The sequence below is a fragment of the Adelges cooleyi genome, unplaced genomic scaffold (genome assembly GCF_023614345.1).
Source record: "Adelges cooleyi isolate 19-005CV unplaced genomic scaffold, UGA_ACOO_1.1 ACOO_flye_CR_arks_rails_tigmint_CR_PRNA_574, whole genome shotgun sequence".
NCBI lineage: Eukaryota > Metazoa > Arthropoda > Insecta > Hemiptera > Adelgidae > Adelges > Adelges cooleyi.
This window is the reverse complement of record NW_026096268.1, coordinates 15411470-15433947: the sequence shown is the minus strand read 5'-3', so window position 1 is coordinate 15433947 and position 22478 is coordinate 15411470. Positions and strand designations below refer to the sequence as shown.

The following is a 22478-nucleotide window of genomic DNA, read 5'->3' as shown; positions in this document are numbered from 1 at the left end:
AATCTCAATACAAGTATTACCGTTATGTTTTCAATTATTAAGCCGCGCATTGAGCTATCATTACCGATAATTATTATTATTATTTTAATTGTATTGAATGAGCGCTCTTAGAACTAAGAAGTAATACGGATGCCAATTAAGGATGTCCAAGGACAAAAACCATTCCAGGAAAACGACAGCGGTGATTTTCTTAGATTTAGATTGTTAAAAAAAAAAACAAAAGACAAATAGTACCCTGGTGTTGTCGACTAGGATGGTTTTGGATCGCGTGCCGTTCAAGTCTGACACGCAAATATCGAATTAGCAATTAAAAACTTATATATATACATTTTAGAAATGATGTCGGATGGTATTATCGAACAGGCAACATAAGAAAGAGGGATAAGTACAGGTTACATAAGGTATGGGGGAGAATGGGGGAATACCAGTCAGTGGGTAATACTGGTCAGTGGCATGTCTCTTAAAATATGATAACTAAAATTTAGATGAGCACATAATTTGATAACAGTTGTTACCAAAACCCAATACCAGATATTTCAAGATGATAAACAACTTATTTCCCACCAAAAAATTATCATCAATTATTTTCTTATCACTTTTGTTGTAATATTTTTCCAAAACAAAACTCATCTCAAATAATTAAGAATTTCTAATTTTTTACTATATTGACTGTTCCTAATATAACACAAACTGGCAAGGATTGCATTTATTTGCTCATAATATACCTAAATATTACAGCTTTTAAGTAAATAAATGTATTTAAAAAAAAGTCCGATAAGGGTAATACCAGTCAATACTGATGGGGTAATAACGGCCTAACATAACTTATGTAATAACCTATTACCTTACCTAACTAATATTTCCATTAAAAATACAATGTCTTTGAATAATATCATTGTACAATTTATAGGTCTGTACTGATAACATGAAATTTTGATCATAATTTGTATGTTTTTTAGGAACTTAAATTTTTCCCTATCATTTTATATGCGTTTTTTGGTGACTGGTATTATCCCGCTATATGGGTAATGGCGGTCATTTGCACTTACTCTCGAAGTGAATCGAGTCAAAATATAAATATAGTACAGAGTACTATTTTTTTTTTTAATATTAAGTAAAATGTAAAAAGTCATTTTGTATCTTTTCGCATGCCACAAAAATAAAACTATAATCTATAAACCAATTTTGTTTTTGGTTAAATTAAGTTTTTAATTACTGTAGAAGTCGCCAGGGAAATCATAAAATAGGATTGAAAAAAAAAACAAATGTTTATTAAGAAACTTTATTAAACTGTAGTTTTACTTATGGTTTACTATTTGTGGCATATAATTTTTGGCTCTCGAGTCTTAGACACGTCTATGATCTGTCCCTTTTATATCTATACACAGAGATTAATTAAAACAACTGAAAACCCTCCAAAAAACATAATTCCAATAAGTAAATTTATTAAGAAAAAAAAATATGGAAGCTATCTTCTCATAATTGTGTATGTTGCTCTCAAAATTATATATTTATGTAACTATGTACTACTTACAAATGCAATTTATAAGATAACATTTTTATTTACAATGTATTTAGAGTGGTTTTAAAATAATGCTTCTATAATCGACCATCGATACTGTGCTGGCTTTTAAAATAACTAAGAAAATTATTTTTATCGCCCATATTTAAAATAGCGGTGCACAGAAAGCAAGAAATCTCAGTGTTCTCCTTATTTAACTAGTTACAACTTATAATTTTCTTGTATTTGTCAAAACGCTAGAAAAAAGTGACTAAATTTAGTGTTTTGTTTGCGTGCCTTGTGGTTTGAGTTGTGTTATTTTATAAACAAACCAAAGTACAACTGTAATTAAAAAAGTCTCACAAAGTAAAATATTGTGATACTAAATGTAGTTATATTCTCAAAGTTAATATTAGGTACTTTCTATAAGACACTTTTTTTTTTAAGCATGTTTACATAATATTGTGCATGATATTGAATGAAAACGTTACATTTCAAAGAAAGAACAAGTGTTTTTTTTTTATTAAATAAATGAAAAACTTTCAATTTTAAAAATTCTGATCAGAACAAAGGACAATTTTTACCTCTTTTTTAAGGTAATATTATTTTCTATAGCTATGATATGTACACCAAAACATATTATCTATATATTATACATATGTACCTACATAATATTATATTTTAGGTTTATTATCGGGTCGTAAAAACGCGTTATTCGAAAACTTCCTTTTGGCTTTTCTTTTTGCACAAAAAGATTAGACAGCGATATTTTATTCAGAAAAGCGCACAGCCGACACGGTGTGCGCCTTTTTTTTGCAAATGCCACGACCGTAGGCTCTTTACAACGGCCATTACATTGCGCAATGTGTAATTTATTTTTCATGGATTCTTACTTTCTCCTCGAGTTTTGTTTTTATGGGCTCGGCGTATATACCTACACAAGAAATGCAAATAGTCGCCGAAAGGAAAAAAATATAACCGTGAAATATTATATCAGTCTTGTAAAACTAAACTCTATACAAGCTAACGGCGTATACAGGGTGATTCTATTATCGTTGGTCACTCAATATCTTACTGGGTTCAATTAATAATTGAATTTTTTTAACAATGATAAGAGATTAGAGATAAGAGATAAGATATAAGAAATTATAGAAAAGAGATTAAAGATAAAAGGATATAAGGATAAAACGATTTATATAGATACAGAAGGATATTAGGATACAGACGATTAAGATATACCTATATAAGGATAGTCAAATGAATTTGTTAGATGGGCACTTAATTAATGGTGAACCACGGAATATGATTTATGGAAAATGTCAAAATATATTGATAAATGTTGCCAGTAAATCGATTAAGGCTACTAACTACTAAAAGATTAAGGGATTAACTACTAAAAAAACGTTTGGCCAGAACGTATTATAATTAAGACTATACTATCAATTACCAACATATATCGCAAGGAGATTATAGATTGGAAATAATCATATATATAATTATCAGGACATATTATACACGTATCTGCATGAAGTGTGGATACTCTTAACTTTTTTCATATATTGTGATCTCAATTTTGTTTGATTAGCAACTTTTGAAACTTATTTTAATACGCATACATTATGTTAACTTGAAAATAATGTATTAACAAAACTGTGACTGGTCCACAACCAGTTTTGGATAATTATTTTTAGTTGAGTGTAGTTTCTTCGTAAACTTATTAAACTCTTGTAACTTTAAAAATACTGGTTCATACTGATTATCAACAAGTCAAAATGTTTAGTAAAATATTCTTAATTTAAAAAGTTAATAAAATATATACGTTACCATTTGAGTTTTAAAAATTGCTATAAAAAAAACTAATTTTTGAGAGTTGGGTAGGATAATGAAAATTTGTGAAAAATAGAGATTACATTATATGAAATTATATAATATCGAGTGGCTCGCGATAAAAGAATCACCCTGTATATCACCCTGTATTACTTGCGTTGCTTTGCGGCGTGCAGATACCAGGTATATAAGTACACTATAATATTATTGTTGTCTTGAGTGTAAAAACGAAAAGAACAGAAGAAAACCGCGTGTCCAAATTGATTAAAAGTGTAGGTAGGTACAGTCGTGCGACGACGTTATTACGTGTAGTAGATTAGACAAGGGCGAGGGAACAAAGATGGTTGGGGAAAGAAAACTAATAAGAAATCCGGCGCTTTTGAAAAGGTCGTAAAAGCGACCTTTGAACGTGAAAAATAAAAAGTTTCTTGGCTTTACCTGGGCGGTCTGACACACACACATACACACTGGCGAAATGGCTCGGTCGATTTGTAATGTAATTCCCCGCCCCTCCCCATACAGATTATATAGTACTCCCCTAGGTTTCAAAGAAATATTGCGGATAAGAGTAAACTTTCTTTGGATAGGTGCACTTTTTCACGTAGGTACATACTACCCCTGCGCTGCCGTTGTGTCAACACAAAAAGGGTTTGCCGTGCGTGGCCGAGATTATTAAGTTTTCACAGTAGACCTTTGCCACACACACACTAATAATGCTACCATTGAAAAATATACAGTTAGTGTGAATCATATCGTGTGTACAAAATAAATATTATTAACAAAAAGAAGAGGGTGGGGGGGGGGTGCAAAGTGATGTCAGAAAATGCATCACTATTTCATTGATAATAAAACTATTTAAATAGAACGCCACACACCTTATTTATTAGCCAGTAAGTTCAGGCATTTTTTTTTTTAATTAACACTTGACATTAAGCCGAAATTTTAAAAGTCATATGCCAGGTTGCACCAAACACTTGTCGTTATCTGTTGGTAAATTATTTACCACCGTAATAAAGTAACTTTTGTTATACATTATCTTCTGTTAAATTAACGTGTGTTGCTAGGAGTTAATATTATTATCACACAGGGTCTAATCAATGATAAACTGATAACGCACATTTCCATTATCACCACTTTAAGGCAAAACATTGATAACAAAATTTAACTACACATACATATTTTTACACAGCGATAAATGACAGCTGTGATTTAACTCGTAATTAAGGACATTTTTAACATCAGATAAAATTTAAAAAATGGTTTATAATTTATTTTAATTCCAGTTAAAAACGAGTTAAACTCTGTGTAAATAATAATTGGTCAACCCGATCAAATCAAAATTTGAAACAAGGCTAAAATAATTATCATAATCTATACTATTGTAGCGACTTACAAGCTAGCAAGTTACATGATGATCTAACAATATTACCGTTAAATAATGTACAACAGTGAGTCATTTAACGTGTGTTTGTTTTGTTCCAGGAACACGTGCCGATCGCCCAATGGCCAACGTATTAAAGGAGATTACTTGGACACGGTCCATAGAAAACCAACCGATATAATAACATATTTTCTTTTCGGTAAGGCTCGGCCACATGGTCTTGGGTATATTTTTAAAGCGTTACACGATTCGTCATTTTTGTTTTTTTTTTTACTCACAACGTATGAATGAACTCCTCCGGGACGTGATTTAATACCGCTGTAAAAAAACTCCACTATTTCAGAGTTCAACACTATAAAGTGTAATAATAGTAAACATTGTTTGGTTTACTTTTTTTATTTTTAATGACGGCCAAACCGCCTAATGGGTACAATATAACTCACGTAAAAAAAACCGCCTTTAACTGTAGGTACAATAATATTAGCTGTAATAATTAGTGTTATGTATAAAAAAATTGTAGATAGATATATTATGTACATAAAAAAGAAAAAAAAATACCTGCAATGACTATTAACTTGAGGATTTTCGGATTATCCGATTGTCTAATGGTCAATGCAAATTTTACCAGTATTTCAAAATACATATTTGAATAAATAGTCAAAAAAAATAACAGCTCACATATTTTGACATATTTTCACTCTAATGAATGGTCCACAGTATCATGCTATATTATCAACGATAAAGCATTCATTAAAAATGCATATTTAAACAATGGGTACATTTTTTAGTGATAATAAGATTTTTTCAAATCATGATTCATGTCTAAAAATATAATGTTGCCTGGAGAGTAGTTCCGTGTTATACCCAAAATAGAACTTTTGTATTTCCAATGGTATGAAGTCTACCTACAATGCACGCAGGGATATAAATTATAAATTGTTTGAAAGACGAGAACTATGTGTTGTTGAAATTAGATTTTAAAAATTAGAAATAAGTTTGACATTAAAAATATGCTCTTTCTTTATTCCATATTGTTCCATATCTCTAAACCAACTATCGAAAATTGGTTTCCAACAAAACATAAAAAGAGTTCTCACCTACAACTTTTATAAAAAGATTTTTTTACTCTAAAACCACTCGGTAAGCCCTGTTTTTGGAATTAGAAAACTATGTTAAGAAGAAAAAAATATTTAATATCGCTGACAAAGATGCTGCAACAATTCGAAAAATAACTTAACTGCCTAAAAAAATACTTGATATTTTTCCTCTGCAAGGAAAATATTTTTTGGTGGGAGTTATATTATTCTAATCTCTTATCTCTTGTCTTATCTCTTATCTCATATCCCTTATCTCTTATCTCTTATCCGTGTCAATATAAAGCGTTATGAAAATCGGCCAGACAAAAAAAATGTGTATCCAGCCCAAAAAAAACATTAATGTTAAAAGAATTATTACTTATCTAATAATTGCGCGTTACAATTTAAGCTTTGAAATAAGATTTTGCAAAAAAAATTGCCTATACCCTACTCTTTGATAAATAGAGGGTATCGCGCCCCATTAATGGCGTCGTACGTTAAAATTCGGAAGCGGGGTTTTTTTAAAAAAAATGTTGAAAATATAATAGCGGTTGGCGATTAACTAAAAATCTAATTTTTAAATTTTATATTTCAGTTGAATGAGCTCGACAAAAGAAATATTTTGCCGAGTCAATGTCGGGATGTATCAGAGTGTCCCGGACGGGAGTCCGAAATGACGGTACAGTACAAAATCCTCACCAACAGTACGCCCAAATAATTAAGGTAATTATGAATATTATACACCATGGAAATAATTTGGATTTTCCCGGTCGGCTATTATTTTCGTTACGGTGCTAATGAATGAACCCCGGGACATAAATTATTTTTCCAAAACTGTAGAAAAAAATTAACCCTTTTTAGCCAATAAATCTTCAATACCACCCTACGCAACCGAGTCCAGACCAACTGGATTAATTTTGAGAAATTAAATTTAACACCATTAGGAAATAACGAAAATACAGATAAGTACTTACTAAACATTTTCGTTATAATGACAGTAAATCTTTTGGACAGATGATAACTTTTACTTATTTTCGCAAAGCTGGCAATTACTCTGTTTTTTTTTAGTATGCCCAATAAAACCAATATTATGTAATACCAATTTTTTTACTGGGCTTGAACAAAAACAACACACTGGGTTTATTTGCTTAGTTTCGGTTATTGTTAACTTGTACATTGTACTACATATTTTATATTGATTAACGGGCGTCATCGGATAGGCAACTAAAAATGCTTCAATGTGTTCATATTAATAGTGTGAAATAATAATAAAATGGTATAAATCTATAAAGTCATTCTTATTTAATTATTTATTCTACAGAGAAAAGATGTGTATTGATTTCGTGTTGTATGTTGTACACATGTCGTATCACATGGCCATTTTGATAGTAAAATTTCAATATTTTTATTGGAGGTGTGTTTTTTTGTTGAACAGTTTTGTTAAAATACTGGCTTACCTCGCAATTGGATAGTTAATGTGTTCGTTTAAACTCATTTGATTCTCGAATAACTGTTATTATTACTAATAATTAGTTTTCACAACTTTTGTTTTTGCTGGAGCCAGACTTTTACCGAGTTGGGTGAAGCCCGGTTTAGTGTAGGTAGGTATAGCGTTTCACTGGCAGCGATTAACGGTCTCATTCCGGCATTAATTATGGCGGTAAACTTGCATTATTTATAACCTAAAACACCGAGAAACGGTCTTCATATAATTAAGGCTTTTGCTGAAATTCACTTTTCCGGTGTATCCCTTTTGCCCAATTAAAACAACAACGCTGGGGGATTCTTCGGGCTCTCTAGGTAATAAAAATTAATAATTATCTCATAAATCTTTTCCGTTCTCGGACACCTGATGCTTGCCCGCAATAATTATGTTAATTACAATCGTACAACCCTTTTATCAGAAGTCCATCATTATAAAATATGTAAACACAGCTTTATTGGCCACTATCCGGTTTTTTTTTTTGCATATCGGCTCATAAAATCCTATTCCGATTACCTGAAAACATAATCCGATTTTTTATAGACGAGGTGACAAAATATACATTGAGATTTAAATATTGATTGTATAAACCAACACAGCTTTTGTGACAATTTCGGTTTATATACAAATACAAATGTATATGTGACTTTCGCCTTTGGGCATTATTCAGAAAACAATTGATTGTTATCAGTTTGATAACAGTTTATTTCAATTGGTTTTTAATTACTAAAACTATTCAGTAACAATTTTATTTGCTTTTATTTTTGCAAGTAAAAATATGTATTCTTTGTTTGTTAAAAGCCCCGCCAATTGTGAGTATTATTACAAGTTTCTTTAATTTAATGTTTATTCAGTTCAATAAACCATGTACGATAACAACTATTTCTTAAATTGTATATTAAAAATAAACGGTGTGATCGTTAAAAACAATTATTATTCAATTAGTGATTCACTTTATTCCCATTGCATTTTTATTTCTGAATAATAAAATATTTAAATTTTATGGTTTGAATAACATAATTATTTAAATTAATATGTATTTATGGATAAAGAATATTATTTCAATATTGATCAACAAACACAACAAATTTAAATTTTTATTCGTTCGTTATAAAACTAATTTGATTCGTTTGTCTGGTTTTTCCATTCAAATTTGCCCAACAACGTTCCTTGTAACTAAAAAGTGTGGAAATATTATACAATATACGTTTATTGACCACAATTTATTTGAACTTATAAAAATGTTATTAACTTGTATTTGTTGTACACTTATGAAGGTATATACCGATTGGGCGAACCATTATTTGGACAAAGCAAAGTCGAAAAGAAACATCAAAGATTTGCAACAAGACTTAGCTGATGGTGTGCTACTATCTGACCTTGTAGAAACTATATGTAAGTAAATTTGTGTGATATTTTAACCATTAATATAATAATAATCTTAAACACTGTACTAGAGCTTCAAAAAAAAAAAAATCTATTAAAAAAATAGTCAAATAAATAAGTGTTCAAATAATTTGTTTTCAATTCTCACCATAATAATAAATTGACATAAATTTCATCAACCATATAAAAATCTATAAAATAATAAATTATAGCTTGATATCAATAAAATGTGTACTACGGTTCCGAACTATTGAATGTCGTTATTATTATTTATATATTTTTATTACTTAACAGAAATAAAAAAAAAACTATGAGGTAGGTAGGTATGTAATTCAACGAATAAAACATGTAGAATATATAATATTTATATAAATTAAACATTTCAACTACACTTTATAGTATACAAAACGTGTACACTGTACATAGATTTTTATGACACTTAAGTTGTAAATTATTAAATTGTTTTATGTATACATATATATGTTTATTTAATATAATATAAAACTCTAAAAAAAACCCACATAAAATGTTATAATATTCTTCTGGAAACAAGTTTTTTTTTTTACATTTTATGTGCACACATGAGTCTTAAATGTACTTTTCGACGGTGGTCGGAATGATTGAGACGTTTTATTTTTTTCTAATTTTATCACTTTGGTTTTACGACACTGATAATAATAATAATTATATAACAACCTTCTTCTATATTATATTTTGTAATACTGATCGTTGTTTTCAGGCAATCACCGGTTGCCCGACGTCAACAGAAAACCCAGGACTCATTTACAAATGGTAAGTGTGCATTGCTTCAATCTGTATATACATACAGGGTGATCCAACTAACGTAAGACACTCATTTTCTCTGAAAATATAAATATTTTGAGAATTTTTTTCCCCTAAACTTTTAAGTACATATTTTACTACATTTTTCAATAACTTGAAAATTTTTATCACCAATCCTTACAAGCCAAAAAGGAGGATTTTCGGTTTTTTTAAATGGCAACATATGTTTTTAGTTACATAAATTTGTAGACAAAAATTTTTAAAAATATGTTAGCGTTTGAATTTTTCATTTTCACTTATCTGTTTATTAGCTATAACTTTGTAAATATACTACATTTCCTCTTAATAATTATCATATTTCTTCGGTTTCCAAAACCGGTAGCACATAAATTTCATATTTATGTTCGCAATGTCCAATTGGCGATAACATTCTAACAACTAGGAAGTCACTATAAAATATTTTGAAATAATGATAGACAAACGGTTCTTATCTACAGATTACATAGATTACAGGTTATTTATTAGATATGATTATGATTCAGAGTACGGTAACACGTAAAATTATTTTTATGCAATGTAATAAAACTACTCTTCTATGTAGTAACGATTGAAAATGTTAAGAAATACAGTCAAAAAATCAAATCTTTGTAAAATCATAACAAATGAACAAATAATTCATAATTCAAATGCTAACATAATTTTTAATTTTTTGTCTACAAATTTATGTAATTAAAAACATATGTTGCCATTTAAAAAATCCCCCTTTTTGGCATATAAGGATTGGTGATAAAAATTTTGAAAATATTGAAAAATGTAGTAAAATATGTACCTAAAGTTTAGGGAAAAAAAAATTCTCAAATATTTTCAGAGAAAATGAGTGTCTTACGTTAGTTGGATCATCTTGTATATAAATAGTTAAACAGATATGGATATGGATACAGATATGGATTGGAGGATATTTTTAGGGTGGGCACCTTTTACAGGGTGATAACGGTTTTTATAATACTGGGAGACTCTCAATTTTGAAATTTTGGGTGGTACCTAATTATTTGAAAATTTCGGTTATTCCATGACAGAAACTCTACAAAAATGTAATTAATTAAAAAAAAAAAAATATTGACTGGACAATAAGTTGGTAAATCACTCAGGTTTCTAGCCTACATATTGTAAAAAAAAACTTTCCAAGTGTTTGGTGGAATTAATGCACCTCTTTCCACGTGGTACCATTGTAAGACGTATAGGTACAATATACATATAGATTGTAGCTTAAGTATATGCTATACTATGTACCTAGTACTACATATTCATATATAGCATACTTAAGTCTCCTCGGTCAGCTGACTGATGCCGCCGCCGCCGCCGAGGAACCAGTTTCACAGCTACTTGCACAGATCGGGCCTGACCCAGATAACCCCTCGGTTCGTTTTGTTTATGGCCACTGCCCCGGGCAATATACACACACACGCGGATGAATACACCACACACCGATGTACACTTCTGCTGGGCGCCATTTTGAAGGTCAAACGGGAAGAGAGTCAAGTAGATGTACATATAATAATAATATCTTAAACCTATATATATGTGTGCGTTCGATTAACGACCCGCCGCCGCCTCATGACCTCCAATGAAACAAATACACACGGTGGAGATAGCTCCACTGTATAGCTTGGTATAACGTACTCACGCCTGCAACAGGATACCCTATTTCGGCCCAGAAAGAAAGCCACACGACTGCGCCTTTGTCGCCCAAGATACCGTGACGTCAAAATAAGGAGTCGACACGCAACCAGTAACACACATTGGTACACAGTGGTATAACGGTAAAAGAGATATTAGATGGGACAAAATACAAAAAATAAAAACCCGACAATATAATGGCAAAGTGTTACCCAACCGGAATAGATAAGAAGATATAGGGTATGACCAAGCATAAGGTTGTAATTTATGTAATTAAAAACATATGTTGTTCATGGTTTTAAAAAAACCAAAAATCCCCCGTTTTGGCTTATAAGGATTGGTGATAAAAATTTTCAAAATATTAAAAAATGTAGTAAAATATGTACCTAAGAGTTTAGGGGGAAAAAAATTATCAAAATATTCATATTTACAGAGAAAATGAGTGTCTTACGTTAGTTGTATCACTTTATATATAAATAGTTATACAGATATGGATTGGAGGATATTTTTTAATACAGACAATATAATGGCAAAGTGTTACCCAACCGGAATAGATAAGAAGATATAGGGTATGACCAAGCATAAGGATCTGGATAAACTTAGCTAAACATAAACCCTAAGAAAGCTGCAACAAACTAAGGATTAATATAACACTAAGAAGAATACAATATTTATGTGCGTCAATAATAACAAGCCTCCCTTCTATTTTAAATTTCTATTAAACTTTTTAAAATCCATTTTCTTAACTACTTAATAAGTGTCTCAAAAAAGCATGTAAGTCGTAATATTGTTTTGTGTGTGCCACCAAAATGTTGTTAAATTAGAAATCATTTACATATACTCGAATATATAGTAGCCCTTTAAATCAAAAATCTGAAAACAAACGTTTAATTTTTAGTAGTCATTAACATCTATTATTAAATTTTATGGGGGAAAAAGTCCAGGTTTAGGACTAAAGCCATTGCACGGCTCCCTTAAGCCTTTTGTAGAGTAATTATACCTAATGAAAAAAGACGCTATGCTAGTCTGTTAGAAAAGTCCCATCGACTGTGGTTTTTCCAGAGCCTTGCAAAATCTTGATGAATAAATTACTGTGCTTTTTAGTTCAGCCAAAAAAATTCACTTTGCCTAGCCATGTAAAAAAAACTAGCAGATGAGGCGAGAACCTCTTATACAAATTTTACAAACGTATACAAAACAATATTGTACACGGTTAGGTTTTTTTATCTCTTAAAACTATATTTTTATTAGTTATTTCAAATCCGTGTTTCCTACTACACTAAATATATTTACTTTTTAAAAAACTTACTCAATTACAGTATCCAAAAAAACCGTCGTATATTGTTTATTGTATCTTAAGTGCTAACGAAATTTTGAAACTGTGACTACTACAAGCAAAATAGGACAGACAATAGCCGACCAATAAGAATAAATAATAAGAAAAATAGTGAAAAACGTTGGAACTAGTCTAGTAAAGTATATTAGTACTTATTACTCATATATAATTATTAGTGTATAATAATTAAATTATAATTAAATTACTGTATCGATAAAAGTACATTAAAGTTGTCGTTTTAAATTAAGATTAAGACCATAACGAACCCATTGATAAATCAAACAATTTATTGGCAGGTGCGGCAAACTTAAAGCGATGACAATCAGTATTACCACCTTAACGGCTTTGTCGGTTCGGCTGTGTTTATTATTATTATTTTTTGCAAAACGTGCGTATGCATTAGCGGCGTGTGATCATACAAACTAAATAGGTGTCTGCTATATTAGCCGTGCCTTGTGTAGAGAATCCTACGACCTGTTCCCACGAGTACACAATAATATTATTATATTCGAGGTTTGACGATTGTGTTTTGTGAAAAGTCACGTCCGTACAATTGAATTCTTACCACGGCGGATTGCTACCGTTTTGTGTCCATTCGGTTCGAACCTATTACGGTCGAGGATTGATAGATAAAAAAATTGTTTAAAAATATAAAATATAATCTCTTACAGATCCAGATCGATGAAAATTAACCTTGGGTTACCTTGGGTCAAAGGACGCGCCGATCGCGGTTATCGTATGGTCATTAATCCTCGTCGTATTATATATTATATTTAATTAATTATTATTACTTACCCAACAATCTGGAAGTACTCTATTTAAATATGTTTGGGTGTGTATCATAGGGTAATAATAAAAAGAGTTGAACTTACATATTATACTAGCTTGTATGCGATAGTGAAGTAAATAGTAGGACTAAAACCAGTTTGGCCACACAAAAGAAAAAAAAGTCCACATTGTTAAGCGATTGGTGCTCTATATGATAAAAATAGTATTTACCCCTATCTTAAAATATTTTTGTTTTTTTTCAAGCACAGACATATATATAATATTTTTGTGGGATATATGCGTGTATAAAATAATATATATATCTGTGATTCTGTGTTATCAACTTAACTTCATCATGTGATAACGTACTAATTCCCACAAAAATGGCGGAAAATGGTAACTTCAATTACCTCTATCGGCGGCATGTGCTTTATTAGCTATCTAGTTTATTATAATATATATTTGTGTTTTCAAGATACTGTTACCATTGATATCTTATCACCGTTATATATTCAACAGTATTTTTTATATTGCAACTAAGCAGACTGACTTTAGTCCTACTGCTTGCGTCACATATACAATATGTATATTTATCTTAAAAGTTAAACGTTAAACGTTTTATATATTATTATTATTATTTTGTGTTGTTTATCGTGTCTCGCTCGTGTTTGTCGTTCAAAACGTATAGTGTTTTTTTTTGTAAACGTCAATCTCTTTAATGTCTCCGGAGCGCAATCCACTTGGAAAAAACCAATTGCTTTTGTTTTACATAGAAGTTTTTTTTTTAATAATAATCATAATAAATGGTTCCATAAATTATTGTAAAAGTCATGTTTGTGTGTGTGTACCTGTTGTGTCCGGTGTCGTTGCGGTCCCGGCAAGTGGACGGCACGAACAAAAAAACTGTTAAAAAAAAAAACAATAATAGTAATAATAATAATAGTGGGTGCTACAATAGGATTAGGTAGGTATACCGTGCCGCCGTTGTCGGTTCGCAGTGCAGCGTGTCGGAGAAACAGTTTGCTACGAACTGTACCAGCGGATAGACCGGTTTGCCGCCGTTCCCAATGTGAAAAAAATTTAATTTAAAAACAAATTTATGTGTATAAAATATAACTGTATTTAAAAAAAAATTTCAAATCACACTCGGTGAACGATATTAGTGTATTTATTATTTTTTTTTTAATTAAAATTTTAATTATTGTGCTAAAAGTGTGCGCGGACATACATTGGATTACATTATGAAAAATCGCGACTAGTGAGTTAAATGTACAATTTTTTTTTAAATAATTTAATATACAAAAAAATACTGTATAGTTTAGATTTTTGGTTGAACTCGTAAATGTTAATAGACATTAATATACTAATAATATTATAAATTAAATTTATATTATAGACATAGATTGTTTATAAGAAATTTATTTCAATTTTGACAATTTAAGAAAATTATTTTTAAAAAAATTAAGTTTATTATTTGGCTATTCCAAAAGTATGCATCTATATAATACAATATACAGGGTGTTTAAAAAGTTCAAAAACGGATATATACATTTAGGAGGCAACATTTTAGTCTATATATATTAAAATATATATTCAAATGCATGGAACTTCTTTAATTTTTTAAGCTCAACACACATTCAACCGTCATAATACTTTACTATATTGTGTAATATTATATGCTAACACTTTAAACTATTATATTACAAAAAAATTCAGCTAAAACCTTTATCCACCCCTTCAATTGGGTCTTAGTCTATATTGAAAATTGTCGTTCACAATTCCTAAAAAAAAAATCATAACTAAATAACCAACTTAAATGCTTTTATGGAGTTTAAAAAAAAATTGAATGTTTGTTTGTCAAAAATTGCTCAATATGAGATTGGTCCTTTTACATATCGTTTAAAATTAAAATTTTGTTTAAACGATGACTTTTAATAGATAGCATTGAAAATGAATATATTTGCACAATAGATGCATAATAGCATAATAGCTTAGTAAGTAGTACCATTGAAACATATTAAGATATTTTTTAAGCGTTATATCTATATAACTTTTATTAGAAACTAATAAACAAAATGTTTTATCGTACATTGGTTAAAATTGAACATTGTGCAAAATAAATATTTTGCATAATTGTAAAAAACAATTAGTGATAAAAAATAGAAAATTAATGAACGGGTGCATAAATTAGTTAATTCATAAAAAACCCCTTACAATAAAATAGAGAAAAATAGAGTTGAGTAAACAATGATTTTATCATATTTTAAATACTATATAGAAACAGACAATTGTAAAATTGATTAATGGTCGTTAAAACAATATTAAGTAATACCGCAACATTTTTTTTTTTTTAATTAAAATATATAATATCATAGTATGTAATTAATTACTGTACTATACTACTACTGCGGTACGCGTAAAATAATCATAATAGCTATATGGCTATTGAATGCATAATTATTATATACTATATTATACCTACATTTATCAATAGCAATACAGCTATAATGAGATTACTGTACGCGTACCGTAGTACAGTAATTAATTACACTCTATTTTAATCACTTTATTTTTACACTAGTTGCTATTCGGTTTTGTTCAACAATAATAACAATATTATGTAAGTTATGTAGTTATAATACACAAAAGGACCAACCTAAACATCTAAGTTGCCAAATAGCATAAATTGTCACGTTTCCCACGAGAGAGAACCGCTGTGTGACTTCATCTTGACCGATGGACGTAGACAGAGCAATGATAATAATAATTACTATTGTCAATTTAGTCACGGACAACCTTGGCATTTTCTGCGGTCTACATCATTGTAGTCTGAATATATTTTTTTCTTATACCACGAAAAAAAAAATTTAAAAAAAAAAAGGAGAGAATCTTGTACTTGCGTGCAAAGTACCTACCTGTACCAGTATAATACCTGCCATCGCGCAATGAGAAAACAATATTGGCTAATATGAAAATCATGCACGAAGACGTCCGGTGTGTAACGGTATTCGTGTATATCCGTTATAATTGAAATATAACTTTCAAAATAAACCCAAATTGCCCGGATGGTCCTCGAAACAAAAGTTGTAATAATATTATTAGCCGATAATAAATGATAACAATAATATACTCTTTAAAATGATAATAATGATTGTTTATTATCTGTAATTGGTTCAAATGTAATCGTTCAAGTGTAACAGGCTAACAGAGTAATAACCCATTAATGCTTTGACTAGAAGAAAAACACCATTTTAAATGTAGTGACTTAGAAATCAATTTTTAGATAACTTTTTATATTTTAATAAAAATTTATTTTAATAAAAACTCAAATAATAAATAAAATTGTGTTTTATTTGAATAAAATATATCCAAATAATAATTTTTAAGAATTTAAACGTATTAAATAAAAAACATTATACATACATTTTCAATTTTAACCAAATAATTGTATTTAAATAAAAGAATGTTTGAAACAGTCGAAATATAAAAATTTAGTTATAAATAATAAACTAGGTATTTAAACTATCTCATTTTTTTAAAATTATTATTTTTTATTTGAATACCAAATTCCCAAGTTAGTTAGAATTTAGATAAATTAATATTTTTTTAAGATTTAATGGAGAGCATGATAAATAAATAAAAATAATATTTATAATAACTATTTATTTAAGGTTCAAAAAATAAAAACAAATAAATGTTTTATTTGCAATATTTCTTAAGTATTACTGAAATATTTATGTTGTTAACATTATTTGATTTACTGTCAACAAATTATTTAAAAACAGTTTGGCAATATTGGTAGGTAAATACTATATTATTTACCAATATTTAATACATAATATTACACTTGCTATGTAGAATTCATTTCTTGCACTCATTTTTATATACTTCAACAGGTTAGCGTGGAGACCTGTAATATATATATATATATATATTTTAATTTTAAGTAATTAATAATAAACAATAAAATACAGGTTACTCGTTAGGCTATGTGTTAACAACGATATAAAATAGGCCTGAAATCAAATTTGTTTACTTTTAATAGTTTTCGTACTCCATTGGTTCTGAGGTAATTTTGAATATAAATAAAATATTAATGTCACGTATTGGTCATTGTTTAGCGTTGGTCCAGTGACCTATAGCCTCAAAATATATAGTCATGCACAGAAGGTCGTTGACTGAATAAGTGTGTGAATATTTCTCCAACAAATAAGGTATCGGAAAAAATACTTTCATGACATATATTACAATACATGAATGATGATAACATCTGATTAGTAAAAAAAATTGAATGCCTTTAATTTTAGCAGCAAAAGGTTTTTGAATTGGTACACATTATAGTATAGACCCTTTGATAATTAATACATAAGTGACGATGGGTAAAAAATTAGTAATTATAAACAAAGTAGAGTTCATTTTAATTTTGTGTACTGTGTTTGATACAAAAACATATATACCTACTTAATTAGCCTTTGATAAAAATATATAATGACAGAAGGTAATGAATTTGATTTATGTTAGTTAATTATTATATTTTTGTAACCAATATAAAAATAATTGATTAATTTGATGAGAATAATTAAGAAAATGTTCGCTTAATGTTGTTTCAAGTCATGTCATATTAAGATTTACATAAAAAAAATGTTTTTTGAAAAAGTCAACATTAAAAAAAAATTGTATAGTTCTTTAACCATTGCTGAATATATATTCACTTTTTATATTCTGTGAATTTAGTATTTACACTTTTTTCATACTACTACAAATTTTAATATCTAACTGCACGTGTAATTACTTTTCCTTTTATTATAATAAAAAAAAATGCATAAAAGCAAATTATAAGCTACCTGTTCACTCCTTTGAAAAAAAAAATTCATTTAAAATATAATATGCGGCTGGTGGTCTTTGAAGTCTTACTATACATAGATATTTTTTAGCCATTAGTGTAGCCTGTAGAGTTTGTTAATCACAAAGGATGTATGTATTGTACATATATACAAACTTATTCTTTACAAAAAAAAAACTTAGTTTTTGTTTGGCATAGAAGTTATGAATTCTTTATTATATGGGCAAACTCATGTACTATGTACACATAGGTACTATATATGTACAGTTTACACATATGTGTGTGTGTGTGTTAAACTATTAATTTCATTTTATGGAACAGGTCCAATTAAAACTTAAGTTTTTTAAACTTTAAAAAGTTGGTGATATTTGTTGTCAATATTTTTTTTCAAATTGAAAAGGCAAATTTCGATTATGAGAAATTTCCCATTTTCAAACTAGCCACTCTGCCACTGTCAAGCACTATTATTAAAAATAAATATACAAACCTAAGCCTAGAGCATGAGGTATATAAACTAATTCACCCTTATTATAAAGCTTATTGTCTAACAATATCTTATTATTCTTCGAGACTTTTGAATGTGTTCTGAGGTATATACAATTATAATTGCCTAAAAACACTCGGGGCATGTGGTTAATTTTTAATTGCCATACTATTCGGTAGCTGTAGTTAAACTTCAATGGCTATTGTTTCTATAACATTGGAGAGACGGTACTTGTTTAATAATAATAATATTATACAAAACCCTTATATTGTTTTGTGTGCGTCGTAGCAGAACATATTAAAAATGTCAAAAGTTAATGTAATTTATGTGTTTCCATCAATATAAAAAACAATTTTATTATATGTACCTACATCGTCGTGGATACTTGCGGTCAACATGTTTTTAAGGGATTTAAGTAGAATTTTTTTATTATTATTATTATTGTTATTGAAAACTGACGCGTTAAGTTTGTTGTCGTTTTATAAGGGCATTGATGTAATTTTTTTTTTTAAGCGTGAAGCGTTCACTTGTATAAAGATTGTGGCATAAAGATTTACACTGACGCATAATAATATGAAAAACTGACTATACTATAATATAATACAATGAAACGAGAAAACTGAAATCAAGGCCATTTTGTGGTCTCGGTGGATCGAATTAGTCATCTGATGATATAATAGATATTTAGTTGGCCGATCGCAAAATAAGATAAAACATGGTCCTGTGTGAGACCACTGTAGGAAAAATGATCATTAAATTGTTGTTTCAATGGCCAATGGTCATTTCGATGGTGATGAGTGCTCGCATGGAAACAATAGCTGTTCGCTGGCTTCGTTTGTGTTATTCAATTATTCTACATTTAATGAAAAATGTCCATACTGTAAAAAAAGTCTAATAATTGAAGACTACTATTTCAATAGACGAGAGCGTTTTAAATATTAACTGCACTCAAAATTAAATCACAATCTTAAAAAAATGAAAAAAAAAAACATACACTTACAACACAAATTAGTCCACACGTTTTTATAAGTTAATAACAATATTGAATTTGAGCTTAAACGAAAATGTTTTTTTAAAGAATTTTTATGTTATTTAAATAATAAACAGTAAGAATTTATAGCTACTAAACTAATTTTATCAATAAAAACATTAATAACTTTTCAGTTCGACTGAAATATTCAATAATAATTATGCTTATCTTTTATTACCGCTTGCACATATTAGCTGGTTTTTTAATAGAAAAATAGTATACCTACATATTATTATACACATAGGTTTTTTTATCCGCTATTTGTGAAATATCAAGTTCATGGAATATTATAATACTGCTGTTTTTTTAGACCGGGACTTTATTTCATTCATTAAGTCGTATTAACGACATTAAAATGTAAATATAATCATCAGGTAATGCGATGAGTATTAATCAGAACGACTTTTAACCTTCAGTTTCGGCATCTTTACCAAGAAATAATTTGCCTATGTAATTTTACCAAATGATAAATTATTTTGTAACGGTTTTATTATGAATCGTTCATAAAATGTAGATTTTAAAGTTAATTATACATTCAAGTTCAAAATAAAATAATAAAATTTTACAAATTACAAATGATCTAAAAACAATACTACAATGTTACTTCTGACTGAGATATATAGTCATTGTTTAAAAAAATTAAATAAATAACTATAGTAATTATTATACATATACAGCTTAAGAAGGTTTTAAAGTGTTTGTATACAAATTTCAAATACATATTTAAAAATAATTATATATTAATAATTTTGTTTTTTTGTGGGGCTGTTTATTATTTATAAATGGTGGACTGTAAATATTTAATACTTAAAGATGGTGTATAATTGATGTGACTAAAGCATGTAATTAAATTAAATTGATCAAGACCAACAACAGTAGCATTAATGTACTTACTAGTGTGCGGCACTCTGCGAGCCCTTGAAAAGTGCATTTTTATGTTGTAGGTTTTTATTATATCAAGTACACACTTATGCTCACTGTTCTCGGTGTTAATATAGTTTGTCGTACCGTTAGGTTATTGTACTTAGAAAGTGAAAATGCTCCATAAAAGGCAGTCATTTAAGTACATAATATAAATGCGGTTTATAATAAACAATTCAGCAATAATAATTATAAGTGTAGGGTCGTGCTCAAAATATTATATAAACTTGTCGATAACCGTTTTTTAATATGACCCGCATAACAAGTTACATACATAATATACCAATAAAAATAATTATAATCATTATATTATACGGTTATAAACGACTATCAAATATCGTGCAGAGTCTTATCGCCTCGTGAAGAAATCGGTCAAACACTTGTTTTCAGAATATTTACCTTAATGTTATCAGAGCTCAAAGTTAATAATATTTTTCAGAAAAAATTAAGAACAAATAAAAGAAGAAACATCAAAACAGCTTAATGGTACCATTATGCCAATTATCTATGTGTGTTTTATATTATGTATCAATGTATATTATACTTTTATGCACTTAATAATAATTATATAATTGACCATAAATATTTTATACCTGTCTATTAAATATTAAGGGCATTGAAATCTGACGGATTTTAAGGAGTTTTATATAGGAAATATTGAAGAAAAAAAAGGGTTTTAATAAATTTCGACCATTACAATTTTTCAACAGATTAATTTGGATAAGGTTCAAAGTGTTAAAAATGTTGGGTGATTTTTACCAGGCTTTAATCAATCGATTTTTAAATCTATAAAGATTTTTTTTTTAAATTAAAGCGAGAATAATATTCGAATATATTATTATTATAATAATCCTTGTTGGTCACTATGTATATGTAGGTTTTACCCTTAGGTTTTATGAGTTATTCACAGCCTAAACACCGCCAAGTGTATTTAGCACCTATTCCGTACATACTGCCCATATTATATAGTTGGTCACTCAAATTGGTAGTTATTCATCGCAAAAAAAATGTCTTACAAACTTTAGAGAGCGCTTAGTTTTTAGATAAAACCAAAGTGTACATTTATTATTACACCAATAAGGACTTATTACGGCGGCTATAATAATGTTTTTAAATCATTTTTTAACCTCGTGGGCCGTGGCAGAAACCATTTGCTTTGCCCATGGATAGTCCATGAAGAAATTTATATAATAAAATAATATAATATTTCTGAGGTTGTACGTTAGCAGATTTTTGAAAAATTTAAAGAGTTTATTTTGTTTGATAATATACATTGAAAATCTTGCTGAAAAGACCACAAAACGGCGGTTTCTTACAATTTTGTAAGCGATTTTAAAAAAAAAGCAAAACGCGCTAAAGAAAAAATGAGGCCAAATTTGGGTTTAACGACGGAAATGTCCCCAAAAAAAAAAAATAGATGTATTTTAGTTTTTGTTCCAATATAATGCCAATTTTCTAAGGGGAGCTTTAAGATAATATTATCCGAGGGAAAGGTCTAAGTCTCTCCCCCTCCCCCTATATTTGCATTGTCTGTCATTGTCCATGTAATTTACTGATTTTGTTCCACTGATTCCATTGTTGTTGCGGTTGTTGTTTCAGTTGAGTAACATCAAAAGCTGCTTGGACCTTCTGGAGACGCTCGGCGTGACGTTGGACGGCATCACCGCGCACGACGTCAAAGAGGGCAACCTCAAGGCTATTTTGGGTCTGTTCTTCGCATTGTCCAAGTACAAGCAGAAACAGAAACAACAACAGAAAGCCGACCAGAGTACCGGCAAATCCAGGATACCCACAGACATGAAGCAGCAGCAGCAGCAGCATCAGCACCAGCACCAGCAGCAATCAAGGTAATATATAAATCCACTATAGGGACGGTATAACAAATGATAATAGACGTTTGTATAAAGGGAGACCCGCGTAGGATGAGCGATGGGAGAAGAAGGGATGGGAGAAAAAATGAAAATAAATTACGTCATTCTGGA

The 22478-nt window shown here is 29.2% G+C and overlaps 1 protein-coding gene across 4 annotated transcripts in view; it reads left to right on the top strand.

Moving 5' to 3' along the window:
• Nucleotides 1-22478, top strand: part of LOC126843830 (protein sickie) — an 85679-nt gene that overhangs the window by 25390 nt on the left and 37811 nt on the right. For 3 of the 4 annotated variants that reach the window (XM_050581644.1, XM_050581641.1, XM_050581643.1), the window contains exons 2-6: nucleotides 4811-4908; nucleotides 6381-6508; nucleotides 8546-8663; nucleotides 9394-9446; nucleotides 22096-22343. In XM_050581644.1, coding sequence (XP_050437601.1) covers nucleotides 6419-6508; nucleotides 8546-8663; nucleotides 9394-9446; nucleotides 22096-22343 — 509 coding nt within the window. In that variant the 5' untranslated portion in view covers nucleotides 4811-4908; nucleotides 6381-6418. Of the gene's footprint in view, nucleotides 1-4810; nucleotides 4909-6380; nucleotides 6509-8545; nucleotides 8664-9393; nucleotides 9447-14252; nucleotides 14477-22095; nucleotides 22344-22478 lie in introns of those variants that run through there. The other variant, XM_050581645.1, reaches the window with a different exon arrangement.